The 13,071-nt window shown below is 52.9% G+C and overlaps 2 protein-coding genes across 10 annotated transcripts in view; one reads left to right on the forward strand and one right to left on the reverse strand.

Moving 5' to 3' along the window:
- Positions 1-1,317, reverse strand: part of OPA1 (OPA1 mitochondrial dynamin like GTPase) — a 60,218-nt gene extending 58,901 nt beyond the window's left edge. For all 6 annotated transcript variants that reach the window (XM_081329429.1, XM_081329427.1, XM_081329428.1 and 3 more), the window contains exon 1: positions 1,202-1,317. In XM_081329429.1, the coding sequence (XP_081185555.1) occupies positions 1,202-1,236 (35 nt within the window). In that variant the 5' untranslated portion in view covers positions 1,237-1,317. The remainder of the gene's footprint in view (positions 1-1,201) is intronic.
- A 5,747-nt stretch (positions 1,318-7,064) lies between these two features.
- Positions 7,065-13,071, forward strand: part of ATP13A4 (ATPase 13A4) — a 35,853-nt gene continuing 29,846 nt past the window's right edge. For all 4 annotated transcript variants that reach the window (XM_081329411.1, XM_081329412.1, XM_081329413.1 and 1 more), the window contains exon 1: positions 7,065-7,283. In XM_081329411.1, the coding sequence (XP_081185537.1) occupies positions 7,221-7,283 (63 nt within the window). In that variant the 5' untranslated portion in view covers positions 7,065-7,220. The remainder of the gene's footprint in view (positions 7,284-13,071) is intronic.

The following is a 13,071-nucleotide window of genomic DNA, read 5'->3' on the forward strand; positions in this document are numbered from 1 at the left end:
TTCTGGATTCGGTCAGTTTTATTTATTTTGCTTTCATCGGACAGAATTGTCTCGCATAAGATTGCCTATTAAGTCTCTATCCAGAGGCTCCAACATTAGGAGTTCCAGTCTTAACTCCCGGGTCTCTTGGGTTTCCAGCCTGGTGCCTTAACCACAACATCACACCGTCTCTCTCTCTGCGTTTACCACTGGATCGGTATCCTTTCAAAGGGAGAGGCTTCTATTCTCCTGGTCTATGGAGATTCTCCATCCTCCAGGCCCTGGTTGTCCCAAAGACGCTTTTCCAAAAGGCAACTGGACTTTTTCCCCCTTGAAAACATTTTGCTTCTCATGGAAAAAGCTTCTTCAGTTCGGGATGAGAAGCGAAAGATTTTTCAAGGGAAAGCCCGAGAAAGTCCCTTTTGGAAGAAGCAGCTCTGGGACAACCAGGACCTGGAGCATCTCCACAGACAAGGGGGCGAACAGAAGCATCTCCCTTGAAGGGAGACCGAACCGACGTTTATAGCTCCGTCCTCCAGGTCCCGCTTGTCCTGAAGCCGCTTTTTCCAAAAGGTAACTGGATTTTCTTGGGCTTTTCCATGAAAGCGTTTCGCTTCCCATCCTGGGGAAGCCTGCATGAGAAGCAAAATGTATTCAAGGGGGGGGGGAAGCCCCTCCCGCCCTCCGGGGCCCCAGAGCTGCTTTTCCCAAAAGGAAACTGGACTTTCTTCGTTGTTGTTGGTTTTCTTCTCCCCTGGAAAACGTTTCGCTTCCCATCCAAGGAGCTTCCCCTGTTTCGGGGGAGGCCTTTCGGAGGAAGCACCTTCGGGGCCTCTGTTCAGCCGGGCATCCCGGAGACATCGCTACGGTCCTCCGCGGGATGCGGGGGGGTGGAGGACCGGCCGGCTCGCGGAGCCTTCCCCCGCCCTGTCCGTCTGGGCTGGGCGCTCATGCGCCGCCGGGCCTCCGCCGGGCCCCGGGGAAGAGGCGGGCGGGGCGCTGGGCAGGCCCGGGGAGGCCGCCTCCCTGCCGGCCACGGCAGCCCCGGCCTCGGCTCCTGCAGGCGGGAGGATCGGCTCCCGGAGCGACGCGGACCCCGCTCCCCACCCGAAGCGCAACTTCCCCGCCTCGGCCCTCCTTCCCCGCCGCCGCCGCCGCCACCCCCGGCGGGAGCCGGCAATCGCGGGCCCGGGTCTTGGGGGGGGAGGCGCCCCGCACTAACCAGGCCGCCGCCGCCGCCGAGCGAGCCCGCCACATCCTGCGCCGCCCGGCCCGGCCGGTGCTTCCCCGCCGCCGCCGCCTCCTCCTCGCCCTTCAGCCGCTTCCGCTTCCGGGCCGTCCGCCGGAGCGCTGCGCCTGCGCGCCAGGCCCAGGGCTGGAACGCGATTGGACGGACGCGCGGTGCTGTAGACTCACGAAAGCGCAGAAGGGTCGCGCCGAGCCACTCCGGCCCGGCCTCGGGTCCCTGGGCTGCCCAGGTTGGTTCCCGCCGCTCTCGGCGGCTGCCCGGAAGGCCCCGGCGCTGGAGCTGCGCTCCTCTGCCCGGACGGAGACGGGGCAGGTGGATCCCCGGAGGACCTTCCTCGGGGCCCCCGCCAGGCCCGAGCCCGGGCAGCCCCGAAACCGCAGATTGACCGGGCTCAAGCTCAGCAACTCTGGCATGGGTGGACTCCAACTCCTAGAATCCCCTGCCAGCCCGTATCATATCCAGTTCCCAGCCCTCCATGGACTCCAACTTCCAGAATCCCCCAACTGGCACCCATGGGCTCCAGACTCCCGGAAGCCCTTAGCTGATGTGCGGGGACTCCCAAGTCCCAGAATCCCCTGCCAGCCCGTATCATCTCCAGTTCCCAGCTCCTGCCAGCTGTTGTTCAGGGACTCGGACTCCCAGAATGCTGCTTTTACTCATTCCCTGGTCCCAAAGAGCCCAATTCAGCCGCTCAGAATGTGAGATTGGAAAGGCTGGGCTGTCTCCGAGACCCCCACCGCCTCCGTCTAGAGGTCCGAGCGCCAACTGCAGAGCCGAAGGGCAGGTGGCCGCTGGGGGTGCTTTCTCAGCCAGCCCCACGGAGGGAGGCCTATGAGACACCTTGTGTGTTAGTGTACGTGTGGTTGTGAACCCGTGTCACAGCCTCCATCTGGCCTGAAAAGTGGAGCCGCCTGTTCATACTTGGTCCGAACACTTGTTCCGGTCTGCCCCCTTCAGTTTTGCCCCTGGCCTTGCATTTGTACTCCAAATTAACAGAACAGCAGAGTTGGAAGGGACCTTGGAGGTCTTCTAGTCCAATCCCCTGCTCAAGCAGGAGACTCTGCACCAAGTCAGACTGTCCAATTAAAACCCTCCACTGATGGCGCACCCACCACTTGGGTAGGCCAGCCCTTGTGCTTGTTTCTTGCTTCTCCCCATGGAAATCCAGTTGCTGTGTGGCGTCCCTGCAGGGAGGGAGGGAGGGCCTCCTGGGGGCTGCAGATGCCCCAGGGAGCCTTCTCCCGACTTCCTTCTCCTTGCAAAAGGACCTGAAGACAGTTTGTTCCAGCAGATCTTTGGGTGGTTGGGACACTGGTACTTATTTTATCTCGGTTCTGTGGCTCATGCGGTTTTTTTCTTCCTTTCTTCTGTGGGGTGCATCACCTGAACTCCAAGCGATCAGAAAGGTACCCACAAAGAGTAAACAATCCCCTCCCCCTCAATATTGGTAATTTTGCATATCGCTGGGATTGGGATTACACACCCGTGGAAGCATCTGCTGTCCTTCCTAGTTTCCTGCTCTCCAGGAAAGCCCAGGATCTGCGGCTTTCTTTTGTCTATGAAGTGCCCCCCCCTTTAAGGAGAGCCTCCAGTGCTAGTTGCAGGCACAGGAGGCCCCATCCTTGCCTGGCTCCCTCTTCCTAAGGAGGTGGTGGAGGAGGAGGAGGGAAGGGTGGGTTTTTTTTGCAGAGTTTTAGGAGTGGCTGTCAAAATGAATGTTTAAATGTTAAAAGGAGCGGCTCCATTAAAAAGACCAGGGAGAAACAGCACACAGTTTGGGCAGCGCAGCTGTCACTGGTGGCCTGACTCACTTGGGGGCATGGAAAGAAAGCCCGTGTTGGGGAGGGCTGGGTCCCCCCTTCCCTCCACCTGCCTATGACTAGAGAGAGAGGGACCCCAGATCGGTTGAGCATCCCCAGCTGAACCAGCTGAGAGGGGCTCTTCAGGATTGTAAAGCATCGTCGGCTGCTTCTGCCCTGTTCTTGGGGAAAGGGGCTTCTGGTTGCAGCAACTCCAGATTTCTGGAGACCTTCCTGCGGTGCCCCAGAAGCCCAGCTAAATTTGTGGTGGAATTTCTCTCAGTTTCAATTTCTCGCCAGTTGCGACCCTACCTGGACCAAGATGCCCTACGCACAGTCACTCATGCGCTCGTGACCTCCCGTTCAGACTACTGCAACGCTCTCTACATGGGGCTGCCCTTGAGGACCACTCGGAGGCTTCAGCTGGTGCAGAATGCGGCCGCGCGAGTTGTGATGGGGGTTTCCCGATACTCCCACGTAACACCTCTGCTCCGCGAGCTGCATTGGCTCCCGGTCTCCCTCCGGGTGAGATTCAAGGTGCTGGTGATGACCTATAAAGCCCTGAATGGCTTGGGTCCGGGATATTTGAGGGAACACCTGCTGCCAGCATCAAGTTCCCTTCGTCCAGTGCGCTCCCACAGGGAGGGTCTGCTCAGAGTGCCACCGGTAAAAGATTGCCGGCGGGTAACACCCAGGGGGAGGGCCTTTTCTGTGGGTGCGCCTGCCCTCTGGAACCAGCTGCCCGTGGAGCTTAGGACCGCCCCCGACCTTCCTTCATTCTGCCGGGACCTGAAGACCTGGCTCTTCGAGCTCTCTGGCCCAGGCTGAGAATTTTAATTTTAATTTTAATTTTAATTTTAATTTTAATTTTAATTTTAATTTTAATTTTAATTTTAATTTTAATTTTAATTTTAATTTTAATTTTAATTTTAATTTTAATTTTAATTTTAATTTTAATTTTAATTGGGGGTTTTACTATTTTTTCAGGGATTGATGTAATTTTTTAAAATTGTTTTTAACTTTTGTATTTCTTGTTTTAAATACCCTGTAAACCGCCCTGAGTCCTTCGGGAAAGGGCGGTATATAAATCTAATAAAATAAATAAATAAATAAAATAAAAGAAAGGGCCCAGGGAATTCCAAAGAGCCAGAAAACAAAGAATGGAATGGAATAGAATAGAAAATATGGAATGGAATGGAATGGAATAGAATAGAAAATGTGGAATGGAATGGAATGGAATAGAATAGAAAATGTGGAATGGAATGGAATGGAATAGAATAGAAAATATGGAATGGAATTGAATGGAATGGAATAGAAAATATGGAATGGAATAGAATGGAATAGAATAGAAAATGTGGAATGGAATAGAATAGAAAATATGGAATGGAATGGAATAGAATAGAAAATATGGAATGGAATGGAATAGAATAGAAAATATGGAATGGAATGGAATGGAATAGAATAGAATAGAAAATATGGAATGGAATGGAATAGAATAGAAAATATGGAATGGAATGGAATAGAATAGAATAGAAAATATGGAATGGAATAGAATAGAATAGAATAGAATAGAATATAGAAAAGGAATAGAATAGAGAAATAGAATAGAATATAGAAAATGAATAGAATAGAATAGAATAGAATAGAATAGAATAGAATAGAATAGAATAGAAAATATGGAATGGAATAGAATGGAATGGAATAGAATAGAATAGAATAGAATAGAAAATATGGAATGGAATAGAATGGAATGGAATAGAATAGAATAGAAAATATGGAATGGAATGGAATAGAATAGAATAGAAAACATGGAATGGAATGGAATGGAATGGAATAGAATAGAAAATATGGAATGGAATAGAATAGAATAGAGAAAAAGAATAGAATAGAATAGAATAGAATAGAATAGAATATAGAAAAGGAATGGAATAGAATAGAATAGAATAGAATAGAATAGAATAGAATAGAATAGAATAGAATAGAATATAGAAAAGGAATGGAATAGAATAGAATAGAGAAAGAATAGAATAGAATAGAATAGAATAGAATAGAATAGAATAGAATAGAATAGAATAGAAAATATGGAATGGAATAGAATGGAATGGAATAGAATAGAATAGAAAATATGGAATGGGATGGAATAGAATAGAATAGAAAATATGGAATGGAATAGAATGGAATGGAATGGAATAGAACAGAACAGAATAGAATACAATAGAATAGAATAGAGAAAAGAATAGAATAGAATCGAATAGAATAGAATAGAATATAGAAAAGGAATAGAATAGAATAGAAAAAATGGAATGGAATGGAATAGAATAGAACAGAATAGAATAGAATAGAATAGAAAATATGGAATGGAATGGAATGGAATGGAATGGAATAGAATAGAACAGAATAGAATAGAATAGAATAGAAAATATGGAATGGAATGGAATAGAATAGAACAGAATAGAATAGAATAGAATAGCTTGAAAGGGACCTTGGAGGTCTTCTCGTCCAGCCCCCTGCTCAAGCAGGAGAACCTATATCATCTCTCACAAGTGACTGTCCAGTCTCTTCTTAAAAGCCTCCACTGATAGAGCACCCGCAGCTTCTGAAGGCAACTTCTGTTCCACTGGTTAATTGTTCTCACTGTTAGGAACTTTCTTCCTAATTCCAAGTTGCTTCTCTCTTTGGTCAGTTTCCAACCGTTGTTTCTTGTCCTTCCCTCTGGTGCTTTGGAGAATAATGCTACACTCTTCTTTGTGGCAGCCCCTCAGATACTGGAATGACTGCTATCATATCGCCCCTGTTTCTTCTTTTCTTTAGACCAGCCAAACCCGAGTCCCGCAGCCGTTCTTCCTATGTTTTAGTCTCCAGGCCTCGGATCATCTTAGTTGCTCTTCTCTGAACTTTTTCCAAGGTCTTAACATCTTTTTTGTAGTATGGTAACCAAAACTGGTTGCGGTATTCCAGGTGTGGCTCTTACTAGGGTTTTATAAAGTGGTACTAATACTTCGCGTGATCTTGATTCTGTGCCTCTGTTTATTTAAACCAGGATTGTATTAGCTTTTTTGGCTGCTGCCGCACACGGCTGGCTCATGTTTAAGGGATCGTCCACTAGGACTCCGAGGTCCCTCTCACAGTTACTGTTTTTGAGCCAGGTGTCACCTAATCTGTACCTGTGCCTTTGGTTTTTCCTGCCTAAATGTAAAACTTTGCTTTTCTCCACCTTGAAACACATTTTGTTGGACAGGGCCCGTTGTTCAAGTTGGTCAAGAACTTTTTGGATCCTGAGTTTGTCTTCTGGGGTGTTGACAGTTCCTGCCAGTTTCGTGTCATCTGCAAATTTGACGAGTTCCCCCTTCTACTCCTCCCTCTAAGTCATGGGTGAAGATGTTGAAGAGTTTACTGGGCCTAAGACGGAGCCTTGTGGTGCCCCACTGCTCACTTCCCTCCGTGTGGACGTGGTGCCGTTGAGGACTACTCGCTGAGTACGGTTTGCCAGCCAGCTACAGATCCATCTGGTGGTGGTGTTGTCTATTCCACCTTTTTCTAGCTTACTGAGCAGTAGTCTACTTTGTCGAATGCCTTACTGATATCTAAGTATACTACGTCCACAGCATTTCGCTGGTCTGCTGGTTTAGTCACTTTGTCAAAGAATGAAATAAGAATGGCCCAGAAGAATTTTATTTGGTCCTGTATCGTGGGACTCAGGGTTCCTACTTTGAGGATTAGCTTGTCCCCCCTGCAGGGTTTCCTCTGCCCATTCAGGATGTGGAGCAGAAGAGCAAGGGATTTGGGGAGGGCCCCCCAGGAGCACGAAGAGGGGAGGAAGCACCTCCAGGCCTCGGATTCAGGCGGCCTCTCTCCCACAACCAGGTGGTGGCACTCACACAATACCTGCCTTTGTCAGGAGTACCCCCCCCTGCGAATACATCTCCTGATCTCTGCAGGAAGCCCCCTCCTTTTGCCTGGCTTGGAGCCTGCCTGGGCAGGTGGAACTCTTGTGGCCCTGGTCTCTTCAGCGCTGGAGGAAGGAGGGCGAGGAAAGGTGTTGTTCACCTGGAGCTGCAGGGAGGAGCCGTCCTCCAGCAGCAGGAGCCTGGCAGGAGGAAGGTGTGGCCCTGCAGGTCAGCCCCGTATATAAGCTGCCCCATCCCTGGTGCCCCAGGAAGGGCAGTTGCGCTAGCAGGCTTGGAGCGCTGCCCATGGGGGAGAAGCATGGAGGGAGCCACAGGGCCCTGCTCAACAAGGGAGAGGAGGATGAAGTGGTGAGTCCGCCCCCCCCCCCATTGCTCGCTCTTCCCCACCGTCGCCGCGGAGGCAGCCTCTAGCTCCGAGGAAAAGCGTCCCTGCAGGGCTGGCCCCGAGGCTCCGGCAACGGGGCAGACAGGACGGGCTGGCGGAAGGGAGCGAAAGCCTCTCCAAGGAAACCGGCTTTTGTGCCGAGAGCGCGGCGGCGGCGGCGGCGGCGGCGGCGGCTCTCTGCGCTACGAAGCCGTCCTCGGTGGAACTTGGCAGTCGCCGACTCTTACTGGGGGGGGGGGCTCGCTGGAAAGCGCACAGGCCCCCCAACCAGCGGAGCAAAAGTGGGGGAGGTGTCTTCTTCCCGGGTTTTATCGCACAAAGGATTGTAGTTGTTTCGCCGCCAATTGGGCATTCCTCACCACCTGCGCTCAGGACGTGGCCCGGAGCTAAGAGTGGGCTGAAGGCGCAAGCCCCCCCCCCCAAATAAACAGTGTGTGTGCGCGTGTGTGTGTGTGTGGGTGTTTCGTTTCCCCCACTTTGCTAACTGAGCTGTAACCAGATCCGGGCTGAAGCTTCGGAGCCCGCGCGGCCGCGGCTGCTGTTCCGAAGCGCCGGCTCTGCCCGCCGGCTGGGGCTCTCGGGAAGGGGAAGGGGGCGCCGTCCAGCCGCTGCCCGCCGGCGTCCTTCCCAGAGCGGGGAGGCTGCCGGCTCCGCTGTCCCTGCCGGGTCTTCGGCGGCTGGTTTGCGGGAGTTCCCTCCCCCCCCGCCGGTTCCCCTTCGCCAGTCCGCGCTCCGAGGCGCTTTCTGCCCCAAACCGCTGCTCCCCATCCCCCCCCGCAATCTTCCTCTCTGCTCTGCCCCCCCGGATTAAAATCTCCCCGCAGTGCCCCCCCTTCCCCATGGCGAGCAGCGTTTCTCTTCTATAACTGGAGCCCCGCGGGAGGGTCCGGAGCTCCGCGGGGCAGGGGGGGTGGGCTTGGGAGAGCGGGTTCCGCCCGGCCCCAGCGCCTGTGCAGGGGGTGGTCGGGGGGCTTCCTCCGGCCTCGTCTGCCCGGGGGCCCCTCTGCGGGAGCGGTGGCAAAGGGTCGGCTGGCGTCCTTTGGAAACCCCGAGCTCAGCCCCGCTTCCCCGGGCCTGGCTGCGCTCCTCCGCCGGCCTCCGTCTCCTCCGCTGGGGCCGAGCGAGGGCGCCCCGCGCGCGGGAAGCGGCGCCCCGAAGCCCGGCTGCAGCCTCTCGTCGCCTCGCCTTCGCTCCGCCTGCGAGGCAGCCCGCCCCGCGGCTCTTTGGAAGCGGCCCAGGGGCTCTTTCAGGCCCCGGAGAGGCTGGGCAGAGTTGGGGGGCGCGGGGGCAGCGCAGGCACAAGGCGGCTCTCCCTGGCATCTTTTCTGGAGGGGCGGAGGTGGCGAAGGGCCCCCATCTCTACCTATACTCCGTAGGAGATGCACGTTTTCAAAGTTATGCCTTTAACTTTCATTTTCAGCACTTAGCAAGGCCAGGGAACAAATTGTATGTTAAATTAACATATAATAACTATCAAAATTAATTAATATATGATAGATAAGGTTCATCAAGGTTAATCGAAACTAATTTAATTAACCTTAATCTTGCTGCCAAGTTACTGTGGGCAGCTTACAACCTCTGTACGGGCATCCAGGGGAGGGGCGGGTATGAAGCCCGGAGGGAAGGTGTCTGCAGGGTGGGATCAAAAGACAGCTGCCACTATGTTTGACTGACACATGTAGCGTTGACCGTTCCTGCGGACTCCCCGGCTTGAGAGTCATTTTCTCAGTGCTGAAATTTGGACTCCGTGCCCAGCCGGGTGCCCGGCCTGGAAGGGTCGCCTGCCCCCTTCTGGCCTTCCCTCTTTGGCACAGCCCTCCCCTCCCTTCGCTTTCCTCCTTGGATGTAAAGGCCCATTCTCTGCGGCCAACTCAACGGGGACAGCTCTCTGCGGGACAATCCAGCCATTCAATTTAATTATTTAAAATCATTTTAAAATTACAGTATTTTAATTTGTCATCCAGGTTTCATTTTGTCTCTCCTTTCTCATCCTTTCTTTGATGATTCTGTCCCACCATTTCTTTGATGTTAGGTGAGCTGGTTGTGGCAAGTTGCCATGATGAGTTGGCAGTACATTGTCTGGCTAGCAGCCGAGCAGGAGAAAGTAGCAGGCAGGTGGGTTAGTGACAGTCCAGGAGAAGAGTAGAATTAGAATTAGAATTAGAATTAGAATTGCAGAGTTGGAAGGGACCTTGTAGGTCATCTAGTACAACCCTCTCCATATGTCGAGGCCACCTGGGGTCAGTCGCCCAGGGCCCCACTGAAGGGTTGGGCAAGGGGTCCCAGGCTGCCATAGGAATGGGGGGGGGCTCCTCAGCTCCTGCTCTTCGGCCCCTCCCAGGCCCTAGACCATCCTCCTTCCATGCAGGGCTTAGCTCTGGCTAACCCGTTCTTCCTCGGGGGGGGGGGGGCTGTTCCTCGGCCGAGCCTGGGTGCTGAGGCTTTGCTGCTGAGGGCCTTCGGCTTCTTCCTTTGAGGCAGAGGTGGGGGCAGGGACCGTCCCAAGACCCACTGGGACCTCCCCTGCAGGCACCAGAATCCTCGGATCCAGCTGCTCCCCGTGGATGTCTTAGGAGGGGCGTGCATGCCCAGACTTGGGAGAAGAGTTTCTCCAAAACAACCAGGAAACAGCTGTCCCCCCCCCCTCTCTCTCTCTCTCTCGGGCCAGACCCCACGAGTTCAGAGGAGCCAGGGCTGGAGACGAGGGAGGCCAGCCTGCAGGAGCCGATGGGGGCAGAAGGCGGCAGTTCCTGCCCGGCAGCACCCCAGGCGGGCTCTGCCACCTTCTGCCCCCCTCAGCCCGGTCACTTGGCAGCTGGAGACAGTGCCAGGCCCTGCACACCCGAGGCTGTGCTGGTGTTTTGGTCGGGCGTTCTTCAGGGACGCCTGGCAAAAAATAGGCCAGACTCAGGACAACCCCAAGCAGAATGAAAAGGAGGCTATTAAAGGAAACACAGGAGTGGCAATCACAGCGTAGATTAAAGCAATTAAACCCCAGAGTTCAAAAACCGGGGAGAGATCCTGGAAGGAAGCCCCACCCTGAAGAACCGGTCATTGCCTGCCTTGCCTCGGCTGGGAGGGACCTTCCCCGTCTGCCGGGACGGGGCCGAGTGGCGCTCGGTGCCAAATTCCTCGCACTCAGCTCTCTCTGGCTCCCCAGAGCTGCACTGCGTCCCTTTGGCAATACTGGACTTCAGTTCCCATAATCCTAGGCCAGTGGCACCGACTGGGAGGGAGAGGCTGGCCGATGACCCGCAGCTTTTCTGGAGCAGACCACTTGGGTGAAGCTGGGACCACAAGGCGACGGGGTCCTTGACTTACAGCAGTTCGTTTAGTGACCGAAGTTGCAACCGTGTTGGAAAAAGTGACGTGTCCGTTTTTTCACACTTACGACCGTCACAGCATCTCTGTGGTCACGTGATCAAAACTCAGATGCTTGGCAACTGGTTCGTAGTTAGGACGGTCACTGTGTCCTGTGTGTGTGTGTGTGTGTGTGTGTGTCACGTGATCCCCTTTTGCGACCTTCCAACCAGCAAAGTCAGTGGGGAAGGCAAGTTCACTTAACAACTGCAGTGATTTACTTAACAACGGTAGCAAGGAAAGTCATTAAATGGGGCAAAACTCACTTGACAACTGTGTCGCTTGGCAACATAAATTTGAGGCTCAATCCTTGTCCTAAGTTGAGGACCGCCTGTTGTAGAGATGGAGGTCAAGGATACGAAGGGACCGTGTGCAGCAAACTGCCTGCCTTAGTATCCTGTTATCCACATGTCTATGAGCTCATTCCAATTGGCACTGCCAAGGACTGCAAGGAACCAGCTAGATAAGGAAGAGTCTGCCCTGGCATGGGATGTTCGGATGTTCTCTAAGATTGACTGGGGAGTACACCAATAAACAATGCTTTTGCTGTGCGTATTTCCTGCTTGTTAAAACTGTATAAATACAATAAACTCTGCGTAGGCAGACAGACATATTTGGGACACCCTGCATTGACTGGTCTCTGAATCCCACAGCCTGTAAAGGCAGCAGGCCTCTCGCCCGCTGCTTTGCTCAAGTTTCCCCCCCCCCAGGGGATGAAATTGGCTGGCTTGATGGAGCCCAGGAAGAACCCTGGCGTCCGTCCCCCCCCCCGGCATGCAGCGCCAAACGGCCCTGAAATGGAACCGCAGGGAGTCCTCTGGATGGCAAAGCGCCTGGCTCGCTGCCCGGCTGCCCAAAGTAATTGCGCCCACAGCAGAGCTTGCCTTATTTTGGAGGTGTCACCCCGGCGGCTTGCAGGCTGACCAAGGAATTCAGCCAGATGCAGGTCAGGGGAAAGAGGCTGAAGAGGACTGGGAGGGTTCAGCCAGCTGGCCTGGGAGGCCTCTGGAGAAGGCAACCCATCCACACAAGCAGCCTGAGCCCAAACTCGCTTTCTCCACCCAAAAACCCATTTGCTCCCCGCCTTTGCGGACGCTGCCTGGCTGGATTTCCAGAGAAGTAGTCCTGTTCGTCTCCTGTGTGGCAAATTGGCAGGCGTTGCGGCTGAAAAGTGAGCCAATGGGTTTCTACAGAAGCTGCTCTGGATCACCATCTCCAAGAGGAAGCATCATAAATACTTCCTTGATTGATAGGAATAGCCCTCCTCCTCCTCCTCCTTTCCAGCACTGATGATGCTACTTAGTTCAGTCATGAAACATCTGCAAGAAAACAGCGAAGTTCAGAGACACGGCCGAGGACCCCATACTCCTCCTCCCTCCATTTTCCTCCTCCTCCTCCTCCACCCCCCTTCCCCTTCCCCCCTCCTCCTTCTCTTCCTCCCCCATTCTCCTCCTCCTCCTCCTCCTCCTCCTGCTGCTGTGATGCTTGAGAAATACCTCTGGTAGCTCCAGAGCCAGACCTCCTTCCCCCTTGGGTAGGAACAGGAACTTCTGAGTCTTGTGCAGCAGCCACGTTTCCATCTGACTCGAGGATGCCAATGTTGGATCTGGGATCTACCATGTGTCATTTCCAGCACAGATACCTTGAAGTTTGGGGGGGGGGAATCCTAGGAGGATGAAACATTGTGCCACGATCTTATTGCTCTTTTGAGCTCCGGGGTCCCACAGCATCCATTCAAGATGTCTGTGAAATCCATGTGAACATTCTTCATCTTTTTACAGAGTGTCTTGGAAAGTTTCCTGTTTCAGAATAAAGTCCAAAATTCAATACAGTATGCAAGACTCAGTGACTTCCCAGATATATTTTATGCGGTTGGGAAACCTGTTTGTTGAATATACGGATGGTTGTGTCAAGCACGAAAGGCCAGTCCACACGTGAAGGTTCAATTAAGCTGATTTACTGCTAAAAGCCTACGCAGAGGAATCTTCTCAACTAATGGCCAGACTCTAGAAAGGGTACAGAGAAGAGCAACCAAGATGATTAGGGGGCTGGAGGCTAAAACATATAGGGAACGGTTGCTGGAATTGGGTATGTCTAGTTTAATGAACAGAAGGACTAGGGGTGACATGATAGCAGTGTTCCAATATCTCAGGGGCTGCCACAAAGAAGAGGGAGCCAAGCTCTTCTCCAAAGCACCAGAAGGCCGGACAAGAAGCAACGGATGGAAACTAGTCAAGGAGAGAAGCAACCTAGAACTAAGGAGAAACCTCCTGACAGTTAGAACAATTAACCAGTGGAACAACCTGCCTCCAGAAGTTGTGAATGCTCCAACACTGGAGGTTTTTAAGAAGAGACTGGACAGCCATTTGCCTGAAATGGTATAGGGTTTCC

This window comes from Vipera berus (genome assembly GCF_964194415.1).
Source record: "Vipera berus genome assembly, chromosome: 5".
In the NCBI taxonomy this organism is placed as follows: Eukaryota; Metazoa; Chordata; class Lepidosauria; order Squamata; family Viperidae; genus Vipera; species Vipera berus.